The sequence below is a fragment of the Podarcis filfolensis genome (assembly GCF_964270895.1).
Source record: "Podarcis filfolensis genome assembly, chromosome: 4".
Taxonomy (NCBI): Eukaryota; Metazoa; Chordata; class Lepidosauria; order Squamata; family Lacertidae; genus Podarcis; species Podarcis filfolensis.
In genome coordinates this window covers 78,765,958-78,784,813 of record NC_139607.1, presented here as the reverse complement: position 1 = coordinate 78,784,813, position 18,856 = coordinate 78,765,958, and the positions used below count along the sequence as shown (strand labels likewise).

The window sequence follows — 18,856 nt, the reverse complement described above, 5'->3', positions numbered from 1 at the left end:
TAATAGCAATACACATTAGGTCTTACATCACCCTTCAACAACTGTGTACACACCACACATTTAAAACACATTTCCAGCCCATTTAATTGTAGTTTACCCCCCACAATTCCCAGCAACTTTAACAAACTATAGTTCCTAGGTTTCTTTGGGGTAAAAGGCAAAGGTAAAGGTACCCTGGACCATTAGGTCCAGTCGTGGACGACTCTGGGGTTGCAGCGCTCATCTCACTCTATAGGTCGAGGGACCCAGCATTTGTCCACAGACAGCTTCTGAATCAGGTGGCCAGCATGACTAAGCCGCTTCTGGAGAACCAGAGCAGAACAAGGGAGCGCCGTTTACCTTCCCACCAGAGTGGTACCTATTTATCTACTTGCACTTTGACATGCTTTTGAACTGCTAGGTGGGCAGGAGCAGGGACCGAACAATGGGAGTTCACCCTGTCTCGGGGATTCGAACCGCTGACCTTCTGATCGGCAAGCCCTAGGCTCAGTGGTTTAGACCACAGCGCCACCCGCGTCCCTTCTTCTTTGGGTTAAGTCATGTGTTTTAAATGTATGGTGTGGATCTGACCTCTGTGGTGGCAGCTTGCATGTGGAACTCCATGCCCTAAGAACTCTGATTACCTCTCAGTTCCAATGAATTCAAATTGTAATACAATTAAAGTCAATAAAAGAAATAAAGGAGTGAAAAATACATTTGAGAATCACTATGAATATTTAATGTGAACATGCCATGGACCACCTGAATGAAGCTCAGGGACCACGGCTTGGGAAGCACTGCCATAGATTGAAAAATCATGTTTCTGATAATGCTCCAAGGCTTGGTTTGGGAACCTGTGTCCCTCTTGATGTTGATGGACTACAACGCCCATCCTCCACAATTATTGGTCATGCTGGCTAGGGCTGATGGAAGCTGGAGTCCAACAATATCGGGAGGGGCATAGTTTCCTCATCCTTGATCTAAGGCTTGCAGCTTCCTGAACATGCACTGTTTGCATCACTTGACAACGCAGCCCAAATCTAATCTGAGAGCAGAGGTGCATGACCAGTTTGGCTGCACTGAGTGCTGCAGAGGGCACCAACAACAAGGACTCAGAATGGACTGGAAGAAGCGCTGAATTTCGGCATTGCTGCTGAAATTTGAAAGTCCCAAGTTGACCACTGCTAATAATGAATCACCACTTCCATTCTTCCTTACGAAAACATTGGTCCCATTTTGACAGTTTCCACTGCAACTGTGCCAAGAGAAGCTTTTCTAGTGGAAGTCATTGCATTACCTCTTTCGTAAGCAATCAGTAGCATTTACACATCCATTATGTTGGCAAAACCTTTCTCTCTAGTCAGGGAAAACAGAGAGAAGAGAAAGGTATAGGAGCAGCAAGGAGAATGGAGGGGAAAGGGGAAAGAGGAGGAGGACAAGGAGACAGGAGGGAAAGGAAGTAGAAAAAGAGGGAATGGGGAAAAGAAGAGTTCAGAGAGGGAGGGAATGAATGCGGCAGGTGGGAAAGGAGAGAGGGAACATCTGGATGAGAAGAAGAAAGGAGGAAATGGCATTATTTCAGCTAGAATCCAAAGCAAACAGGAGGCCAGAGCATTCATCCTGGTTCCACTGAAGTCAGTGGTTATGCTTACCAAGCAGCTGCAGTTGGCTTCTGCTGGCCCAGGTGCCTGCCTGATGCATGCTCATAGCTGTGGTGTGCTTCTGTTAGAGCTCAGGGTCTGAAACTGCAGCCTGTGTAGCGTAAACCACTTCTTCAAAAAAAGCGGCGGAGGGTGGGGGGGGGAAGCATGAACCTGAAATAGCTTTTTTTTTTTTCAGGAAGAACCCTGAAGAGGCCTCCTCATAGCTATTATAATAACTAAATATGATAGGTGTGATAGTTCAATAATTGTCAGGTATCTAAGCAGAGCTTTTATATTCAAATGACACATGTCACTGAATTATCAGAATGAGGCAACCTTTTAATAAAAGGCAGGCTTTAGATAGCTCATGGCAACATCAGCGTTTGTAATCATCACCATGTACTGAAGGATTCTGTCCGCAGATAAATTTGGGCTCAAGTCCAAAACCCCACTTAAATCAGGACCCTTGAACTGAAACTAACTTTCTCTCATTGACCAAGCACATTTAAATCCAGATATCCTACTTTAATTGGATGCTGGACAAGGCTGTAAGAGACAAGTGGAGAACTTCCAGAAATTGCTGGACTAAAACATAAGCTGACTATTCACCATTTGGCTGAAGCTGATGGCGTCCAACAAAAGATGAGGCCCTCTGGGTAGTTCCACCTCCCTCAGAAGTTTGAGGAATCATGGGCCAGGAGAGGCAATTCTCTGTAACAGCACCTAAGTTGATGCATTTGGCTTCTTCACTATACAGCTGCCAGCAAATGCAGTAGACACACCTCTTTAGTCTGGACTTTGATATCTGATACATATTTTTTCGGGGTCCACCATATCCGTTATTGCAATCTGTTTTAACTGCTTTGAATTTTAAATTGTTGTAACCCTCCTTAGTACCTGCTGGTGAAGCGCAAGTAATAAATTTAACCACAACAACATATGGAGAGTAACAGGTCCTTCTTCCCGTAAGGTGTCAGTCGTCAAGTGCTTAGGATGGATTTATTTTACACACCCAAACTCAGAAGTTTTGCTATCTCCATATCACGGATCTGTTAACACAGGAACACACTACACACACACATATATAAAAGGGTTGCTTACAGCTGCTTCTCACTGATGTGGTATATCTACAAAAAAATTTTTTTCTTTCCAGTAGCACCTTAAAGACCAACTAAGTTAGTTCTTGGTATGAGCTTTCGTGTGCATGCACACTTCGTCAGATACCTTCGTCAGATGCACACGAAAGCTCATACCAAGAACTAACTTAGTTGGTCTTTAAGGTGCTACTGGAAAGAAAATTTTTTTTTTGTTTTGACTATGGCAGACCAACACGGCTACCTATCTGTAAGTGGTATATCTACGTATGCTTCCAGAAATTGCTCATTGACACTTGTGGTTGTATGAGTTATTGTGGATAACTCACAAAGTATTCTGATAAGGGAAATGAAAGTGTGAATCCACCTGAGATGTCATTAATTTCTACAGCCCTATTCTGGAGGGGAAATTGTTTGAGGACCACAACCTTTGATTGCGCTTATCTGCTGAGCAGAAGTCGATAGTGAAAGGCATTTAACATCCAACCAAAGTAGGTTTCTCGTCTTTTTTTGGCGCGAACCATATTTCCACTGAACATGATGCTTAAGTGGAAGTAGCACGCCACTCTGTGGTATGCGTGGATAGGTTTTAAAAGCTGTTTGGTTTGCAGAAATATTTTCGCTGTGAAAATTTGTAGCCCGTCTAGCACATGACAGAATTTCTCCTTGCTAGGGATTGAAGGCCAAATTAGACAAAGTAATTTGCCACATTGTAAGCAATTCTCTGAATGGCTTTTACAAAGTAAACAAGCATGTCCTGCAACAAAATGTTGAGGCGTGGAGTGCTCCTATTCACTGTTCAGTCAGTCAGTCAGTCAGTCATGTCTTCCTCTAGGGATACTCCATACCATTCGCCCGCCCACCTGATTTGTCCTCCGTCCCCAGAGTCACACAGCATTCCAGGGTCACTGAGAATGCTCAGTTCTCATTCCGCTTGCCTTAAGGAAACATTTTTATTTTTCTGAAAATTTTCGGGTTTCCCCAAACCTGCTGCCAACTCTCTCTTGTATGTAGAGATGGTATCATTTTGGCTAGATGAGGACTATTGCTTGGAGAAGTGAGATTGTTATTAGTGCATATCAGGGATGTGACTGAACAGCACCCGAAAACAGTAGCAGTCTGGAAGTGCTCCCCTGCCAAGTACAGATTTGGATTGGATCCCCAATGCCTGATAGTCACCTAGCTGGTCCTAAGTCACAGCCTATCCTAGAGCGCTTCAAGACTGTCACTAATTCTGAGTGGGATTCAACCACACCCTGGCAAATTCAGGCTCCATAATTAAAGCTGATCTGTAGCTCTTGCAGAACAAACATGATTTCCCAAAAATTATCCTTCTGTGATAAGGAACGTGATGGGAAAAAGAACTTGAAACCGTGGGATAGCACTTGTGTGACATGACAGCTACAGCCACAGTGCAAGCCTTGGAAACCTGGGAACTACATTTGGTTAAGGGTGAGGGGAATCGTAGCTCTGTGAGAGGTAAACTATAGTTTGCAGGATTCTTGGGGGGGAAGAAATGTGCTTTAAAGGCCTGGTGTGGATGTGACCTGATTCTAACCTATCTGCAAATTGGGACGAATGCTCATTACATACCACCGTCTAATCTCTGCAAACAATTCAGGCTGAACACTCAAGAAACCCTAGTTGTTTACTCCAACTATTCTTATCAACATTTTTTGTAGGCACATTTTCCTTTTCTATGTGTTTGTATTGCCAAATAACCCCAGGGGATGAAACTGTAGAGCTCAAAAGGGCCAAGCAACCAACAAGAAATCTCAATGGCAATTTGAGCAGGCATGTGAAGAGTATAATGGTTTCAACTCAGCTACAGAGCACGTGGGAATCCAGGATCCTCACCCCACTGAAAGGAAAGCAGGAGATGAAGCAACCTTGGGAGGCACAGCTGTTAAGAGCCGTAACAAGGGCTTAATAAGCTCAACAAGCCATTAAACCAGGCCAGAGGACTATCAGGTGCACAAACTACGGTCTAGTCGAAAGGGTGGTGTGGTGACAAAAAAAACACAAAACAATTTGTGTGATGTCGTACCCAACTTGCTAAAATGCCAAATAATATCCCCACCACTTAACATATGCCAGAACCTGTGAAAAGATGAGAGGACAACAGATGGAGCGAGATAACTTGGAATTACAATAGTTAGGAATAGTTTCATCAGCTATTTGTAATATTCTTATAATCAAGTAATTGATTTAGGCAACTGGCTTGATTGTTGCTATGCCTATATTTTGATAAACTTATTGAATGGACAATTCATTCCCTTATTATGAATGTGTTTATTGTATTGAGATACTGTGGGTTGTTATATTTTTATCAGTTCTGCGGAAAAAGGCCCTGAGCATAATATATACATACCTTGTATTTCTAGGTGTGCACCCAGTATGTTTTAAAGCTTGTAGAATATATTACTGATATATTATACAGGTACACTATACAGGAAGCAGCTCCAGGTTTTAAATCCTGGCTATGCCCATGTGGGGATGGAAAGGTGCTTAACCTTTCTGAGTGGTTTCCTTACTCCAAATCAGCACACGCACCAAGTTTGCTAAGTGTATTTCTGTATTTTGCGAAATGCAACAGTGAAGGTGCTTAATGAGAAAACCTATCCAGCAGCACAATTTACATTAGCAGCAAACAAACTACAACAAATAAACCGATTAAACATTTTTGTTTTTACCTACAAAGCCATAAACAATGGAGTCAGTATATCTATAGGAAAGGTGTTGTGTTCATTTTGTATTGCTTTTGAACCTACATACCTTGTTTTTGTACTGCTTTAAAAACCCATTTGTGTCTTTATGATATGTATGTAAATTGTCTTGAGACATTTTATATGAAAGGCGACTCATAAATTAACAAAAATAATAAGTCCGCTCACCAAGCTAATTGAATAAGGCCCTCCAGTTAGTTATGCTGTAACCTGCAGAGATTTATTTAGAACCTTTTCATCAACGGCACTTCCAAAATTCACTCTTCCATGAATTGTGCAATGCAATTCTCCAGCCAACAAATGTGCTAAAAACATGTATATTCTTGGGCAAAGTGCATGGGCGTAGTCAAGGGGTGAACAAGGAGGCAGCTGCCCCCCCCTCGATCAAGTAAAACAATAGAAATACAGTACTCTACTGACCAATCACGTCGTTTCTGCCCCACCCCACCTAACAAAAATCCTGACTACACCCATGGTAAATTGTGCATCAAAACACATTTATTACTAAAAATGAAATCTAAGCGCATTGCATTAGGGGAAAGTGCTTTGCAAAAGTGCAAGTGTTAGGGGAAATTGCATACAACTCCATTAGGATAAATTCGCATTAAAATGCCAATTAATTGTGAGAACTTTTAACTGCATGTATACACACATACATCACAAACTGATGTGGCCATGCGGAGAACAAAGACTGGAAAAATAAGAAAATGAGAACAACCACAATCGACGCATTTGCGCAGCCCTAATTGTGGCTGCTGCAAAACTGGGGGCCCCACGTGCTCACGGATTAAAGCCGGGGTGAGGAACGTGTGGACCCCTAGCTCCCACCACCACCAGCCGCAGCCAGCACGCCCAACAGTTAGGGAGAAGGAGACCTGCAGCCCGACAACAGCTGGGAGGCCGCCACTTCCCTACCCTCGGACTAAAGCCCAGCTCAGCACGAAGAGCTTGTCCCGAGGCGGCCGAGTGTTTGGCTATCCTGGGCGAAAGAAACGGCAGAGGAGAGCTTCTGCGGACCCTAACGAGAGCACTGCCCGTGAGAAATCTTAAAAAGCGGGCTTCGAAGGCCGTGAAATGGGAGCAGCGCCGCTTGTGACGGTAGAAACCTGGTCTGCCTCTCTCTCCCCCGCCTCCTCCCTCGCAAGGGCTGGGCCTCCACACGCGCCTCCGCCTGCTCCAGGCCCGGATTACCCAGCGGGCCCCTGTGCGGCGCAGGCGCACCGAGGAGGCAGCTCAGGAAGAGGAAAATGGAATAAACAACCCCGCCGCCGCCGCCGCCGGACCATCAATCAGCCTGGCCGAGGGCCCAGCTTCCCGCGTCCGCCGCGGGCCCATCCCTCGCCTCGGACTCCTCGGCGGGCTCGCCCGACCCACTTGAGAGAAGCAGCCGCGGCCCTCTCCGCGCGCGCTTGCCCGCCTGCGACGCTCCCCCGCCTGCGACGCCGGAACTCGAGGCTGTGACAGCGGCGACCGGACCCGGGCTGCCGCCGCCGCCCGCCTCTCCCCCGATGGTGCTGCGGCCGGCAGCGGCGGTGCCTCCGGAGGCGGCCTCGGCCCTGCCCGCGCTGCTGTAGCGGCCGCCATGAACAGCGGCGGGATCCCTTGCTCCTCCCCGGTGGTGGCGGCTGCCGCGGCGGCGGTGGCGGCTGCGGCGGTGGGGCCGCCCCCCGGGCCGGCGGCCGCGGCGGCTCCCGTCGGGGTGAAGCTGAAGTTCTGCCGCTACTACGCGAAGGACAAGACGTGCTTCTACGGCGAGGAGTGCCAGTTCCTGCACGAGGAGCCCGGCGGAGCTTCGGCCGCCTGCCCTGGGCCTCCGCCCCCTGTGGCCCTCGGCGGGCTCCCGCTCGGGCTCCCTCCGGGCCCCGCTGCCCCGGCCGTGGCCGCCTCGCCCGGGCACGTCGGCGGCTACTCCGGGCATGGGGCAGCGGCGCCCGTGGTGGGGCCTAAGAAACCCCCCGAACTGTTGGGAGGAGGCGCAGGATGCGGCCACGGCGGAGCAGGCGGCGGAGCGGGGCTGGACGGGCCCCGGCTGGCCAGTGAGTGCGGGGCGACGGGGAGCATCGAGGCGGGGAGGGAGGGAGGGAGGGACCGGGAAAGGCTCCAGGTGAGTCTCTGGCCCCAGGCCCAGGCCCCACGGCCTTCCCACCGAGGAGCCAGGGCTGTGTCAGTCGAGATGCTCGGGAAGAGGTGGGCGTTAGGAGGGTGGCTCACCGAGGCCGTTTCCCTGCTTCCCCTGAGGGATTGGAAACCTTCGACGTGTGAGGTAAAATTTGTTGAAAACGGGAGAGGGCGAAGCTATTTAATGCTTCTCCTTCGCCCACATGGCAGGTAGAGTAAGGGGGTGTCGCGTGAATCCTGATAACAAATAATGTGCACAAACACGCACACACACACAGATTCTTGGAAAAAAGTGACAAAAAGAGGTGTGGTGAGATATATATAATGGTAAGGAGATTGGAACTAAGTATGTTGGTGGGGTGTATGATGGAGAGAACGACTTAAAAATAAAACCAACTGCTAAGGAGGATAAACAGTAAAGCAGTTGTGGGAGACACAATTTCTTGCCCGTTCAGAAAATCCGGACAGGATTGATAGCTTAGTGCATCATCCATATGCTTGGAATCCACCAAGTGTATCCTGGGTTTGGGTTAGTAATCCTGGTCTGTCAGTTTCCCCCTGCTTCTATAATGTGGTTTTCTTTGTGCTGCAATGGAGTGGAGTACTGCTTGAGAATATAAGTTGTGAGAACTTGACCTGGCTCCCCCGCCACACTCAAAAGCACCGCTAGCTCCTTCTGCAAGTGTTCCAGATGTGATGAAACAAAGATTGTCGTAACACCTCAAGTTATTTGATGGGAAGATGCTGCTAATCAGTCAGCACTATGTAAAAATGAATCAACAAAGCTTGTTGGGAGATATTTTGAAGTGTGGCTTGACGACTTGTCATGCTCTTCCTGTCAACAAAGCTGTAGGTTTCTCTGCTCGCTTCGTGTCAACTTATGCTTACAGCTCTAGATTTGATCAAATGTTTTAATGTGAACTCTCAATCACCTGCAGACGGTTAGAAGAAATGAATAAAAGGTAAATAAAAATGTTCTGGTTCAAATTTTCAGAGGAATAAATAAAAACAAGAGTTCTTTAGTACCCATTTTCTCATGCACACATTACACAAAAAGCGACTGGTACAAATTTCCTTTTTTGGTAGAATGTTCAAGATGAAACATTCCTAAGGAAAGATCTCTTCAAATAATTGACTGTCACTAGCAGTGTACCTGTCTAATTCAAGCAGGGTAGACTGCAGGTATGACCTGCAGTTACTTACAATTGCTAGAATGGTTGCTTATTTTTAAAAAGGCTAGTTTTACATGGATGTTTTCCCCACCGAAAAGTGGCTTTGTGTATTCATCTTGCAGTGGAAGCCCACATAGAACTTAGGTTTTTGAATCAGTCCAGTGCTTGAATGATCTAGAGCAGGCTTCCTCAACCTCGGCCCTCCAGATGTTTTTGGCCTACAGCTCCCATGATCCCTAGCTAGCAGGCCCAGTGGTCAGGGATGATTGGAATTGTAGTCTCAAAACATCTGGCGGGTCGAGGTTGAGGAAGCCTAATCTAGAGAGCTGGTGTAGAGACTGAGCTATGAAGTTCATGGTTTGAGTGTTGCCTTTGCCATTGAACTCACTAGGTGGCCTTAAGCAAGCCACTCAGCCTCAGTTGTCTCACCAGCAATATGTATGGTAATACTGATCTACCTTACAGAGTTGTAGTAAGGATAACAACTAAGATAATGCAAGTGACTAATTTTGAACATTTTAAAAATGATGATTTTTCTTGGGTTGCTGGAAATGGCATAGTAGTATGGCTGCTAAACTGACTTTGAACTCCTGTTTTAGGGTTTGAATACTGATTGATTGCTGCCTTGAGGGGATTGCAGAATGGGATTGTGTTGTGGAAAATGTAGTCATGTGAATTGCACCATTCATGCATTCTAGCCTGCTGCCCCATTTTATCCCATAGTTACATATTAGATTCTGCTGACTTGTTTGTGTTACTTCATCTAAATAATAAAGTTTCTAGTTTGCAGTCATCAGGTGTCTTCATGGTGATACTCTGCAAATTGGATGCAAAAGTGTTTATCTTAATTGGACATAAGCCACACAGTAAGAGAGTTACAATTTAAGAAAAATTAGTTGCATTTTATTGTATTGGTTTTTAGTAAGCTAAAGCCAGAGGTTTCCAATAATCTACAGATCTGCTGTCCTAGTGGAAGTTTGGATGGGGCAGTGGAAGTTTGGGTGACCTCCTCTAGCAATTAGTACTCTGTTGCACCCACCCAAATGGAGGTAGTCAATAGAAACCCCTGAAATCTGGTATTTGGGGGGATAAGCAGGGCTAAGCCACCACAGGATCTACAGGATCCTAAGCCAGGCCTGCTGCTGTCATCTGATGGCAATGGGCTTGATCCAAGCGTCTTCACTGTAGTAGCCTGGAAGCTGCACAACAAAGAGGCATTTACGGTTGCACCCTTAAGCCATGCTAATGTCAGCCAGGGGTCTGGATTGCAGCCTTAGGTAGGCCACATGAGCCTAGAAACAAGAACGCTTGCCATCTTTTTGCCATGCATAGATAAAGCACATGACAGCAATTGGCCATGTGTTGTGCTGTTGCAAACAAGCCTCTGACCACTAAAGAGAAGCTATTGCTTTCTATATGTTATAACCTATGCCACGTGATTCAAATGCTCTGTGCAGATTACATTTCACATCCATAATTGTGTGCTGAATTCCTACAAAATTTGCAGCAGCAGTTGTTACTGCATTACACTATCTTTTCAGAGATGCTGAGTTGTCTTGTGCTCAAAAGAGGTCTTGTCATGATAGCTGCATGATGGCCTCTCAGCTATAAAGAGACATATTTTACAGGACTACTTTCAAGGTGTCAGCAACCCAAAAGAACATCTTTGAAATGTGCCAATCAGTTTTTTAGAACGACAAAAAAGAAGCAGTGCTTGAACTTTGGAGCTGAATTAAGAAAATATTAATATTAAACAGTGCTCTGATGCACCTAAAAATAATAGTACAATACCTGGATCTGGAATGAAATTAATTCTAGCTTTTTATGTTTATATTATTCAGTACAATTATTCAACTTAAGTGGATGATTTCAGAAGACTCATCTGTGTATTTATAGACCAACACCTATTAAAATAGTTGCCAAGGGAGAAATAACTTGATTTTTTTTTTGCATGCCACCTAAAAAGCAGTTGTTCTGTATCATACCAATTTGTTTATGATTTAGTGTCTTTAAGGTTAGTTTTAATGTATATAACTTCTTTTAAAATCAACATGGTTAATGCTGAAATAATAAAAGTTTCTGTTGCTCAAGTGCAGACTGGACATTAATATCTGTTTAGTGAGGTTCACTGAGGCCTAATCTTATGTACCGTAGGTGTATAAGACAACTTTTTAACCCCGGAAAAGAGGTTAAAAAGTCGGGGGTCGTCTTATACGCCGGGTATGGGCAGTGGGTGGCGGGCTCCACTCCAGGGGAAAGCTTTCTCCTGGAGCGGAGCCCGCTGCTCCTGCCCAGCGTATAAGACTGGGCTTATAAGACGAACCCCCAAATTGCAGCTGCCAATTTGGGGGGTCGTCTAATACGCCCAGTCACCTAGTATGCCGGAATCTGTGGTAGCATGTTTGAAGTAATTTTTTGGAAGGTGTAACATTTGATACTGAGTGCTTTTAATTACCGAATCTAATATAATGCTTATATATTAGACTAGATTGGTACAAAGGAAAAACAAGGAAGCAGGACACATTCATTAAGAGTAATTTTAAAATGGACTAATTTTTGTTGCTTTATGAAAACAAGTTTTATCACAGCTGCAAGGTATTCAATCATTTTGATTACTCTGGTGCAGTTTGAAAATGTACAGTATATGTTAAAGATTGCAACTGTATGTGCAGTTACACTGGAGTAAGTCACATTGAAAGTTTGAGTCTTCTGTATAAACGCACATATGATTGTACAGTTTTTGTACTTCTGATAGAGGTACCATATGTGTGACTGTTCAAGTGTGATTACTTTAGTGATTGATGTATAGTTTCTGTATAAGTACAGTATGCTACATATTTGGTCACTTGGCCTAAATACAAGAAAATCTTGAATAGTAAGTTGTGAACCGCTCTTGATCTTCAGATGAATGGCAGTATACAAATTTAATAAATAATAGAATGATGAATGAAAAATATGATGATTTAAATTACTCTAAATGCTGTATGATTTATTTAATGGATAGCAATGCTAGTGACTAGATTGTAGGTACCACTGAGTTTTCAGAGTGGGAGGTCTTATAATTTGAATGTATATGAAGATTTGCATTTAGAGAAAATCAGTATTAATGTAGAGAAATAAATAGAAGCTGCCTGGTTTTGTTGGGGAAATGGGGAGGAGCAGAAGAAGGGATGATAGAATTAAAACTGGTAGGCAGATGGTAGTGTTTTCAGCTGTATTAACTACTAGAGTAGATGAGTAGACTTCTTCTGTGAAGACAATAATAATCCTTTAGACAGGTTAGTTCAAACCTTTCATGGGGCTGGCTAAGATATCTGATTGCAAAAGATAATTGGAGACTTTTAAGGTTTCTGGGAACAGGAGATAATTTAAACTGGCTAGAGAGGTAAATATTGTGTTTTTACTTCAGTACCAGTAAGAGAGAGAGAGAGAGCACACCTGTTAAAATACTAGGGCATTGACTGGATAAAGCACTGCAAGAAGTAGAGTACTTATTACTCACCCTGCATGGATGAGTATTTGGGTCAGTCCAGCTTATGTGTTTCACTTTCTACTAAAATTGGTAAGGAGTTAACAGCCACATCATTTGTACTCATTTATATGCAGTTAATTTAAAGCATCCTATACCTCTCTTTGTACAGATGTGAGAATAATACAGTAAATTGATCTAACTGCTTTTATGTTTCTGGCATTTTCCAGCTGGAATTCTTGAGAACTACTGTGACCTAGTTGCTGCTAAGTGGGTCTCTCCCCTACCCCCCAACGAACTGAACAGAAGCATATAGATATGGAACATATCTCCAGTGTATGGTGCAGAATGACTGCTGCAGCACCATATCATTTAGTTTACCTATCCATAAAAAAATCAATTCGTAACATATTTATGTGTTATATAGAATCAACTTTATCTGTACAGTAGAACCTCGACTGACCACCACCCCTACTCGCGAACAATTCGACTCGCGACCGCAGCAAACCTGGAAGTAAATACCGGGTTTGCTGTGATTCGTGCACGTGCAGAAGCGGCTTCTGCCATCTGCACATGCACAGAATGGTGCTGCCCCCAAATGCGCACGTGTAGAACGGCGCTTCTACCAGCGACCCGAATCGACTCACAAACGGACCTCCGGAATGGATTCCGTACATGAGTAGAGATTCCACTGTATTATATTTGAATCCTCACTGTTACAGCAGTGGTTCACAAACCCCCAACGCCCCAACCACTTAAACATTGCCAAGGGTGATCTTGTACTGCTTTTTCTGCTTGTTATTTAGCAATTGTAATGTGCTGTGCTAGATGCTGAAGTTGCTGCCTTGGACCACCTGAATGAAGCTTAATGACTGTTCATTTGTGTGCCACAGTTTAGAAACCCCCTACCCTACAGTTATTAAGTAATGCTGGTGTTGGGAGAGGCTCATGCTGCAGTACATGTGCATTGGATTGAACACTTTACATCTTTAGATGAATTCCTTGCATTGCCTTGTCTAGGTTTTACTGGCAAGTAGGCCTTCCATGGGACTTATATCTGAAAGCGGGCCAGTAATTGCTGTTACAGATATTTAGCCCTGATGCATATATACAGGCAACCCTCCCCCACTTAAGTGGGGGTTACGTTCCAGGCTCCCACGCGCAAAAGGGAAAATCGCGTAAATGGGGAGCACCCTCTGAAAAGACTATAAGCACCAGTTTTTTCCTAGTGTACAGCATTCTCCAATCCAATCCTCTGGGGGGAGGCTGGAGGACGTGCAGAAAAGTGGCTGTGGATGTTGTTGCGCTACCCATGCATCAGCTGTTAGGCAGGGAGGCTAAGCAGCCTAAATAAAGCCCCGCTGTGCCTCTGATCTCTTCAGGGCTGCCTCCAACCTCACTGACGGCCTCTTTGGACGTCCTCATAAGCCAAGAGGGCTCTCCAGCTCTTTCTTGGTACTACTCTATTTATTTCCCAGTGCTGTGCGTATAAGCGGTTGCATGCGAGTGATCCTGCGTAAGTGTGGGGATGCCTGTATTTCAACTCGTGACACTGCTTGAGAAAGTGGCTTATTTGTATCCCTTTGTGTTCTTTGACTTCAGTATAATTTTATTTAGTGTGAAACCTTCCCAGTAGCCAGGAATGATTTAATTTTGACTTTCAAAGCACTTCTTAAGAGTGTGAAAGAGGAAAAATGAAAGATTTCTTCTGTACAGTTGGTGGGTTACTGTGACACAGAACCTGGTTATGGAGTGAGTAAAAATTGGTGATGTAATGGAAGAGTATGCAGCTCTGGTACTCTTCTCAGAACAGGAATAATGATGTCATCTGCTGGAGTGCCAGGGTCATTAAGGGGCGTTCCTTGCTTTGGCAAGTGAAGGAGATTGTAATGGGTCTAGAAATTTTGTGACATTTGTCTGGAGGTAGTTCGAGAATGAGGGAAATAATCATAGGCTGCTTACTACTTTCTTTTTCTTTGATAGGATTCATGCTTCACACCAGTAATTTAAATGGCAATGCTTCTTTGAAGATAGTCTTCATTTCTAATTAAAAACTAAAGGTTGCATTTCAGCTAGTGGAATATCTTATGTTAAAGTTAAATGGTTTAACATGTTGACTCTATGCAGTTAGAAAGAAGCATTGCTGAGTTACATAGTTTACTTTGGTTCCCAGGAAACTAGGTGTGTAATATAATAATGTAGTGGTCAGTGAGCTTTATTCAGATTGCCTGGGGTGTGTAACATTACAGTTTAAAATTCAAGCATCTAGCATGGTGTATTACAGTTGCTAAAATAGGCAGAAAACCTTTAAGTGGTCCTCCAAGACCCTCACCAATTTTCAAGAAGCCTATGTGGGAGTGGAATTTGGGAACCAGTTTAATAACAGCACAACACAGCTGCCTGTGTTTTGACTCTCCTTGGGAGTGCGACTGTGGGGCTAGCCATAATAAGGTCCTGAACTTCAAAATTTTTCCCCCACTCTGCATTCTGAGATAGATGTTCTAGTGGTGAATGCATAGTTGTCTGAGAGACAGAGGAGGATATGAAAAGAAGCAGAAAAGAAGGTGTGTGCATGTGCATGTACATACATTATTGTAAAAAAAATAGAAATGAATTCCATCTTACATTTGTCCCAAGACTGAAATAGCTCAAGACCGCTGGCTTAAGGCCAGTTGGTGTGGGCTTTTGACTACCAAAATATGAGAATTCTCAGCATCTGGAGGTTTACTAGCTGTCTTTTAGATAAATTCATTTTCCAGGTTACTTGTTGTATAGGTTGATCTTGTTTAATATATAGCACTTACCACTCTTGCTCATTTAACAGTGCCATATGTTACCCATGTTTGAAAGGTAAGGACACATAGAGGACTTGCTCAGTGGCTGCCCACAATGATGGAACTGTTTCCCTGGCATTTCACCAAAGCCAATGTCTGTAGATTTTTTTAAACAGCAGAATATATTTTCTAGGGGGCTGGAACTAAGCTCATAGGAAGCTACTTAAAATTACTGCCTATTTTGTTTTATGTGTTCAGTTGCCTATCTGTATAAGCATATTAGTTGCCTTGTGCTTTTAGGATTGGGTGACATATACAATCGTTTAGCATTGAGGAGAAAATGCTTCCCCATTGTTTGTCTTTTTTCAAAAGGCTATAACTGATATATGCCTTATGCTGTTGAAATGATTTTAATTTAAGGCATCTAAAAGCAATAATTGTCAACTGTCCTCTAACACAGGCTCTGGTTATTTGTAAAATAAGATATATTGAAGAGCTTTGTTTTCACAGTCATATTGGTGGGGCGAAGAACATAAGATGCAGCATTCTTGCTCAATGTAGTGAGTTAGCACAGTGCTGAGGAACACAAATAATGCTCTTGATACAAACATATGGTTGAGGTTTCTAGCAGAAATAGGTCAGCCGTAAGCTCCACATAACCAACACTGTCCCTGCTAAACTAAAAACAATTTCCTCTAGTTATATATGCCCTCCTATTTATTAATGCAGATTTTGAGCGCAGATTGCAAGTAACAAGATTTTGTTAATTTTTTTCATGCTTGAAAACTGATGTGCTGAAAATGTTAAGTTGTTGTTAAAAAACCCCCTGAAAATTGTGTCTGGTGCACTTTCACTAGATTTCACAGCTCTACCCGTTCAGTTTTTTTTATAAAAAGTGTGATGTAACCTTTCTACAGAACTGAACATTAATTTTTTTCAATCTAGACGGTTACGGACTTCACTTACGCTAAAAGTGATGGAGCCAACAATTTCATTAACTAAAGATTCAAGTAGGGCTTCTTAATAAGAACATAACACCTGTTGTTTAATCCCTCTTTGGGCCTGTTAGGTTGTTCTGCCATCTTTGTCATGAGATTAGGAGTAGGTTATGGGTTCAAATGGTCCTCACCATAACTCCTCCCCCACATCCAGAAACTGGTATCTCAACTGGCAGAGCCTATGGGTATTTTAACACATGTTCTCCTTACCCAGGATAATGAATCTTGGTGATGAGTGAGACTGGGATAACACCTGAACAGGCTCTTTGTTTCCTTCTCCTGCTGTTGCCTTTTGCTGTACTATTCCAAAACAAGCTCCATTGTCTCATTTGTCTCCCTTTCTTTCTTTAAAACCTACTTCTTCAACAGCACTTCAGGTACCTTCAGTAGCAGGTATTTCCTGAACATTATCTCTTCCGTACATCCTGCCGTTAGCTCTTTCTCACTTTCATTTGCTGTGCTTAGTACTTAAAATTAACATTTATACTTTTTCAATATGTGGTGAAAAGTGCATTTCTACTTGAGACCCTTAAACACATTTCTGACCCTTTACTTAATTTAATCTGTACCACCAGTCACATGGTGCATGGTTTTCCAGCCCTTGTTTCGCTTATTCATTTCTATTTGTCCCTGTGGCATAGGGACAAGTAGCCCTGGAGGCTTCAGGTTTGCACATGTGTTCCCTTCCTTCACCTGGTTAAAGCAATATTGATGCTGAGGGGGGTGTGTGTGTGTGAAAGAGGCATATGTTCAGGCTGCACATTTTGCTAAACAAAACGCAGCACGGTGTTACCTGTGCATATAACTATTGTTGTGGTAGGACATTTGTCATTCGTATCCTGCCCAGCACAGCTGCTTTTCACTCCCAAGTTGGTGAGAAATTGCAAAGTAGTCATCCTTATTTAGTGACCTACCACAGCAGCTTCTTCCTGTTTCACAGAAGTGTGTGTGTGTATTTAGGCAGGCAGAAGTAAAAACATCACATTACATTACACATATAAAAGATCACATGGAGATCATTACAAAAAAGCTTCACAGCACTATTAGGGCCACTTTTTTAAGGAAAGGGCTGATTCTGAGAAGTAAAACCTTTTTGCGTCTTAAATTCCTGGGGTCAGGGAAGGGTCTGCAAGGCTGATAGTTTTAAATGATTATTCTTTTTCTTAGTTGCAGGCATGGATGGAGGTGCCCTGGCTGAAGCTAGTCTTACAGACTCCTACTTCAGCACCAGCTTCATCGGAGTTAATGGGTTTGGAAGTCCTGCTGAAGCAAAGTATCCTATGATGCAGGTAATATTTCATTTGGTAAGCAGCTAGGTTAAAATGTACCAAGGATTAAAAATATTTCTGCAGCAAATAAGTTTACTTCTAGCAGTTTTCTGCTAATTTTAGATTTCTCTGGATTGCTGTATTTTATTACTTCACATGGAGCAGCAGTAAGTCAACTCTTCCAACCAATCTAGGAATCAACACAGTGTTTCTAGGAGCCTAATGCAGATGTTGAGTTCACAGAATATCTCCCCTCCGATCCCTTACTGCATGTAAGAGGCAATGGCTCCAATAGGAGATCCTATGTGAGTTTCATCATGGAATCTCCTTCATTTAGGAAATGGGAGAAGTACTGTGCCCAATGAAGGAATTCTCAAGCTAGATATTGGTTTATGATCACTCTATATGCAGAGGGTTGGGAAAGGAGACATAGTAATTGAAAAAGGCCTTGGTAGGTTGGTTACTTTTGGGGCCTTTTTTATTTGTTTCCCAGAGTGCAAATGATGATGCACCACCTGTATACACATACTTTCCATCTGGTTCAGTCTGGGCTTTTTTTCTGCCCTTGAGCAGATCTGCAAAAGTGCTAGTTCTCTTACTTAGGAGTACTTCCCTCCCACAAAGAAATTGTCTTGTTGTCTGGTGGTACATAGGGATAATAAGTGCTGGACGTTTGACAGCCTGCTTTGTAGTGGTTAGAGATAACTTTCTGTAAGAATTTTTTGTGTAATCATGTAGGCACCATCTGGTTTGAGTCCTTACCGCTTTGGATAGTTTTGTTTTGTTTTTTGAAGGGAGTTGGCACTTATCTTGGCTCACACTGCTTCTGGCTATACCCATCCATTCTAACATATTGCAAACATTGGAGAGGCAGCAAGAGGTGGAGTGCAAGGGTTTATCCAGATCAACAGTTTTAAATATCAATTTGCTACTTGTATGTGGTAGGGGAAGGCACAGTTGATGTTGCATATCAGAATCTATCAGTATTCATATTCTTGCTTTTATATGTGTGTGAGCATGTGCATAATCTTGTAAGGAATTAAACAGTGGGGGGCTTGGGAGTGTTTGGTCTGGACTAAAGCCTTTGTTGTCTCATTTTCTGTAGATTTTCCTTTTCCTGTATATAACACACAGACACCCCACACACTCCAACTAATCATTTATGGCATTGCACCCATCCTTCAAGCAGCTTGTTAAACTTACCTATTTTTTAATAAAAAATATTAAACCTGGCTTTTAGTTCTCCCTGTTCCTATCATAGAATTGTAAAGGGACCCTGAGGATCATCTAGTCCGTCCCACAGCAATGCAGGCATCTCAACTAAAGCATCCAGGACAGATGGCCATCCAACCTCTGCTTAAAAACCTCTAAGGAAGGAGAGTCTACAAGCTCCCAAGGGAGTCCCTTCCACTGTTGAACAGCTCTTACTGTCTGAAAGTTCTTCCTGACGTTTAGTCGGAATCTCCTTTCTTGTAACTTGAATCCATTGGTTCAGATCCTACCCTCCAGAGCAGGAGAAAAGAAGCTTGCTCCATCATCTATATGACAGTCCTTTATATTTGAAGATAGCTATCATATCTCCTCTCAGTCTCCTCTTTTCCAGGCTAAACATACC

At 43.5% G+C, this 18,856-nt stretch overlaps 2 protein-coding genes across 4 annotated transcripts in view; one reads left to right on the top strand and one right to left on the bottom strand.

Moving 5' to 3' along the window:
* Window positions 1-1,720, bottom strand: part of FLT3 (fms related receptor tyrosine kinase 3) — a 56,126-nt gene extending 54,406 nt beyond the window's left edge. The window contains exon 1 of one of the 2 annotated variants that reach the window (XM_083609030.1): window positions 1,632-1,720. In XM_083609030.1, coding sequence (XP_083465156.1) covers window positions 1,632-1,686 — 55 coding nt within the window. In that variant the 5' untranslated portion in view covers window positions 1,687-1,720. The remainder of the gene's footprint in view (window positions 1-1,631) is intronic. The other variant, XM_083609029.1, reaches the window with a different exon arrangement.
* Window positions 1,721-6,144: 4,424 nt separating this feature from the next.
* PAN3 (poly(A) specific ribonuclease subunit PAN3) overlaps window positions 6,145-18,856 on the top strand; it is a 59,946-nt gene continuing 47,234 nt past the window's right edge. Inside the window, exons 1-2 of one of the 2 annotated variants that reach the window (XM_083609040.1) lie at window positions 6,145-7,478; window positions 17,141-17,262. In XM_083609040.1, the coding sequence (XP_083465166.1) occupies window positions 7,025-7,478; window positions 17,141-17,262 (576 nt within the window). In that variant the 5' untranslated portion in view covers window positions 6,145-7,024. The remainder of the gene's footprint in view (window positions 7,479-17,140; window positions 17,263-18,856) is intronic. The other variant, XM_083609041.1, reaches the window with a different exon arrangement.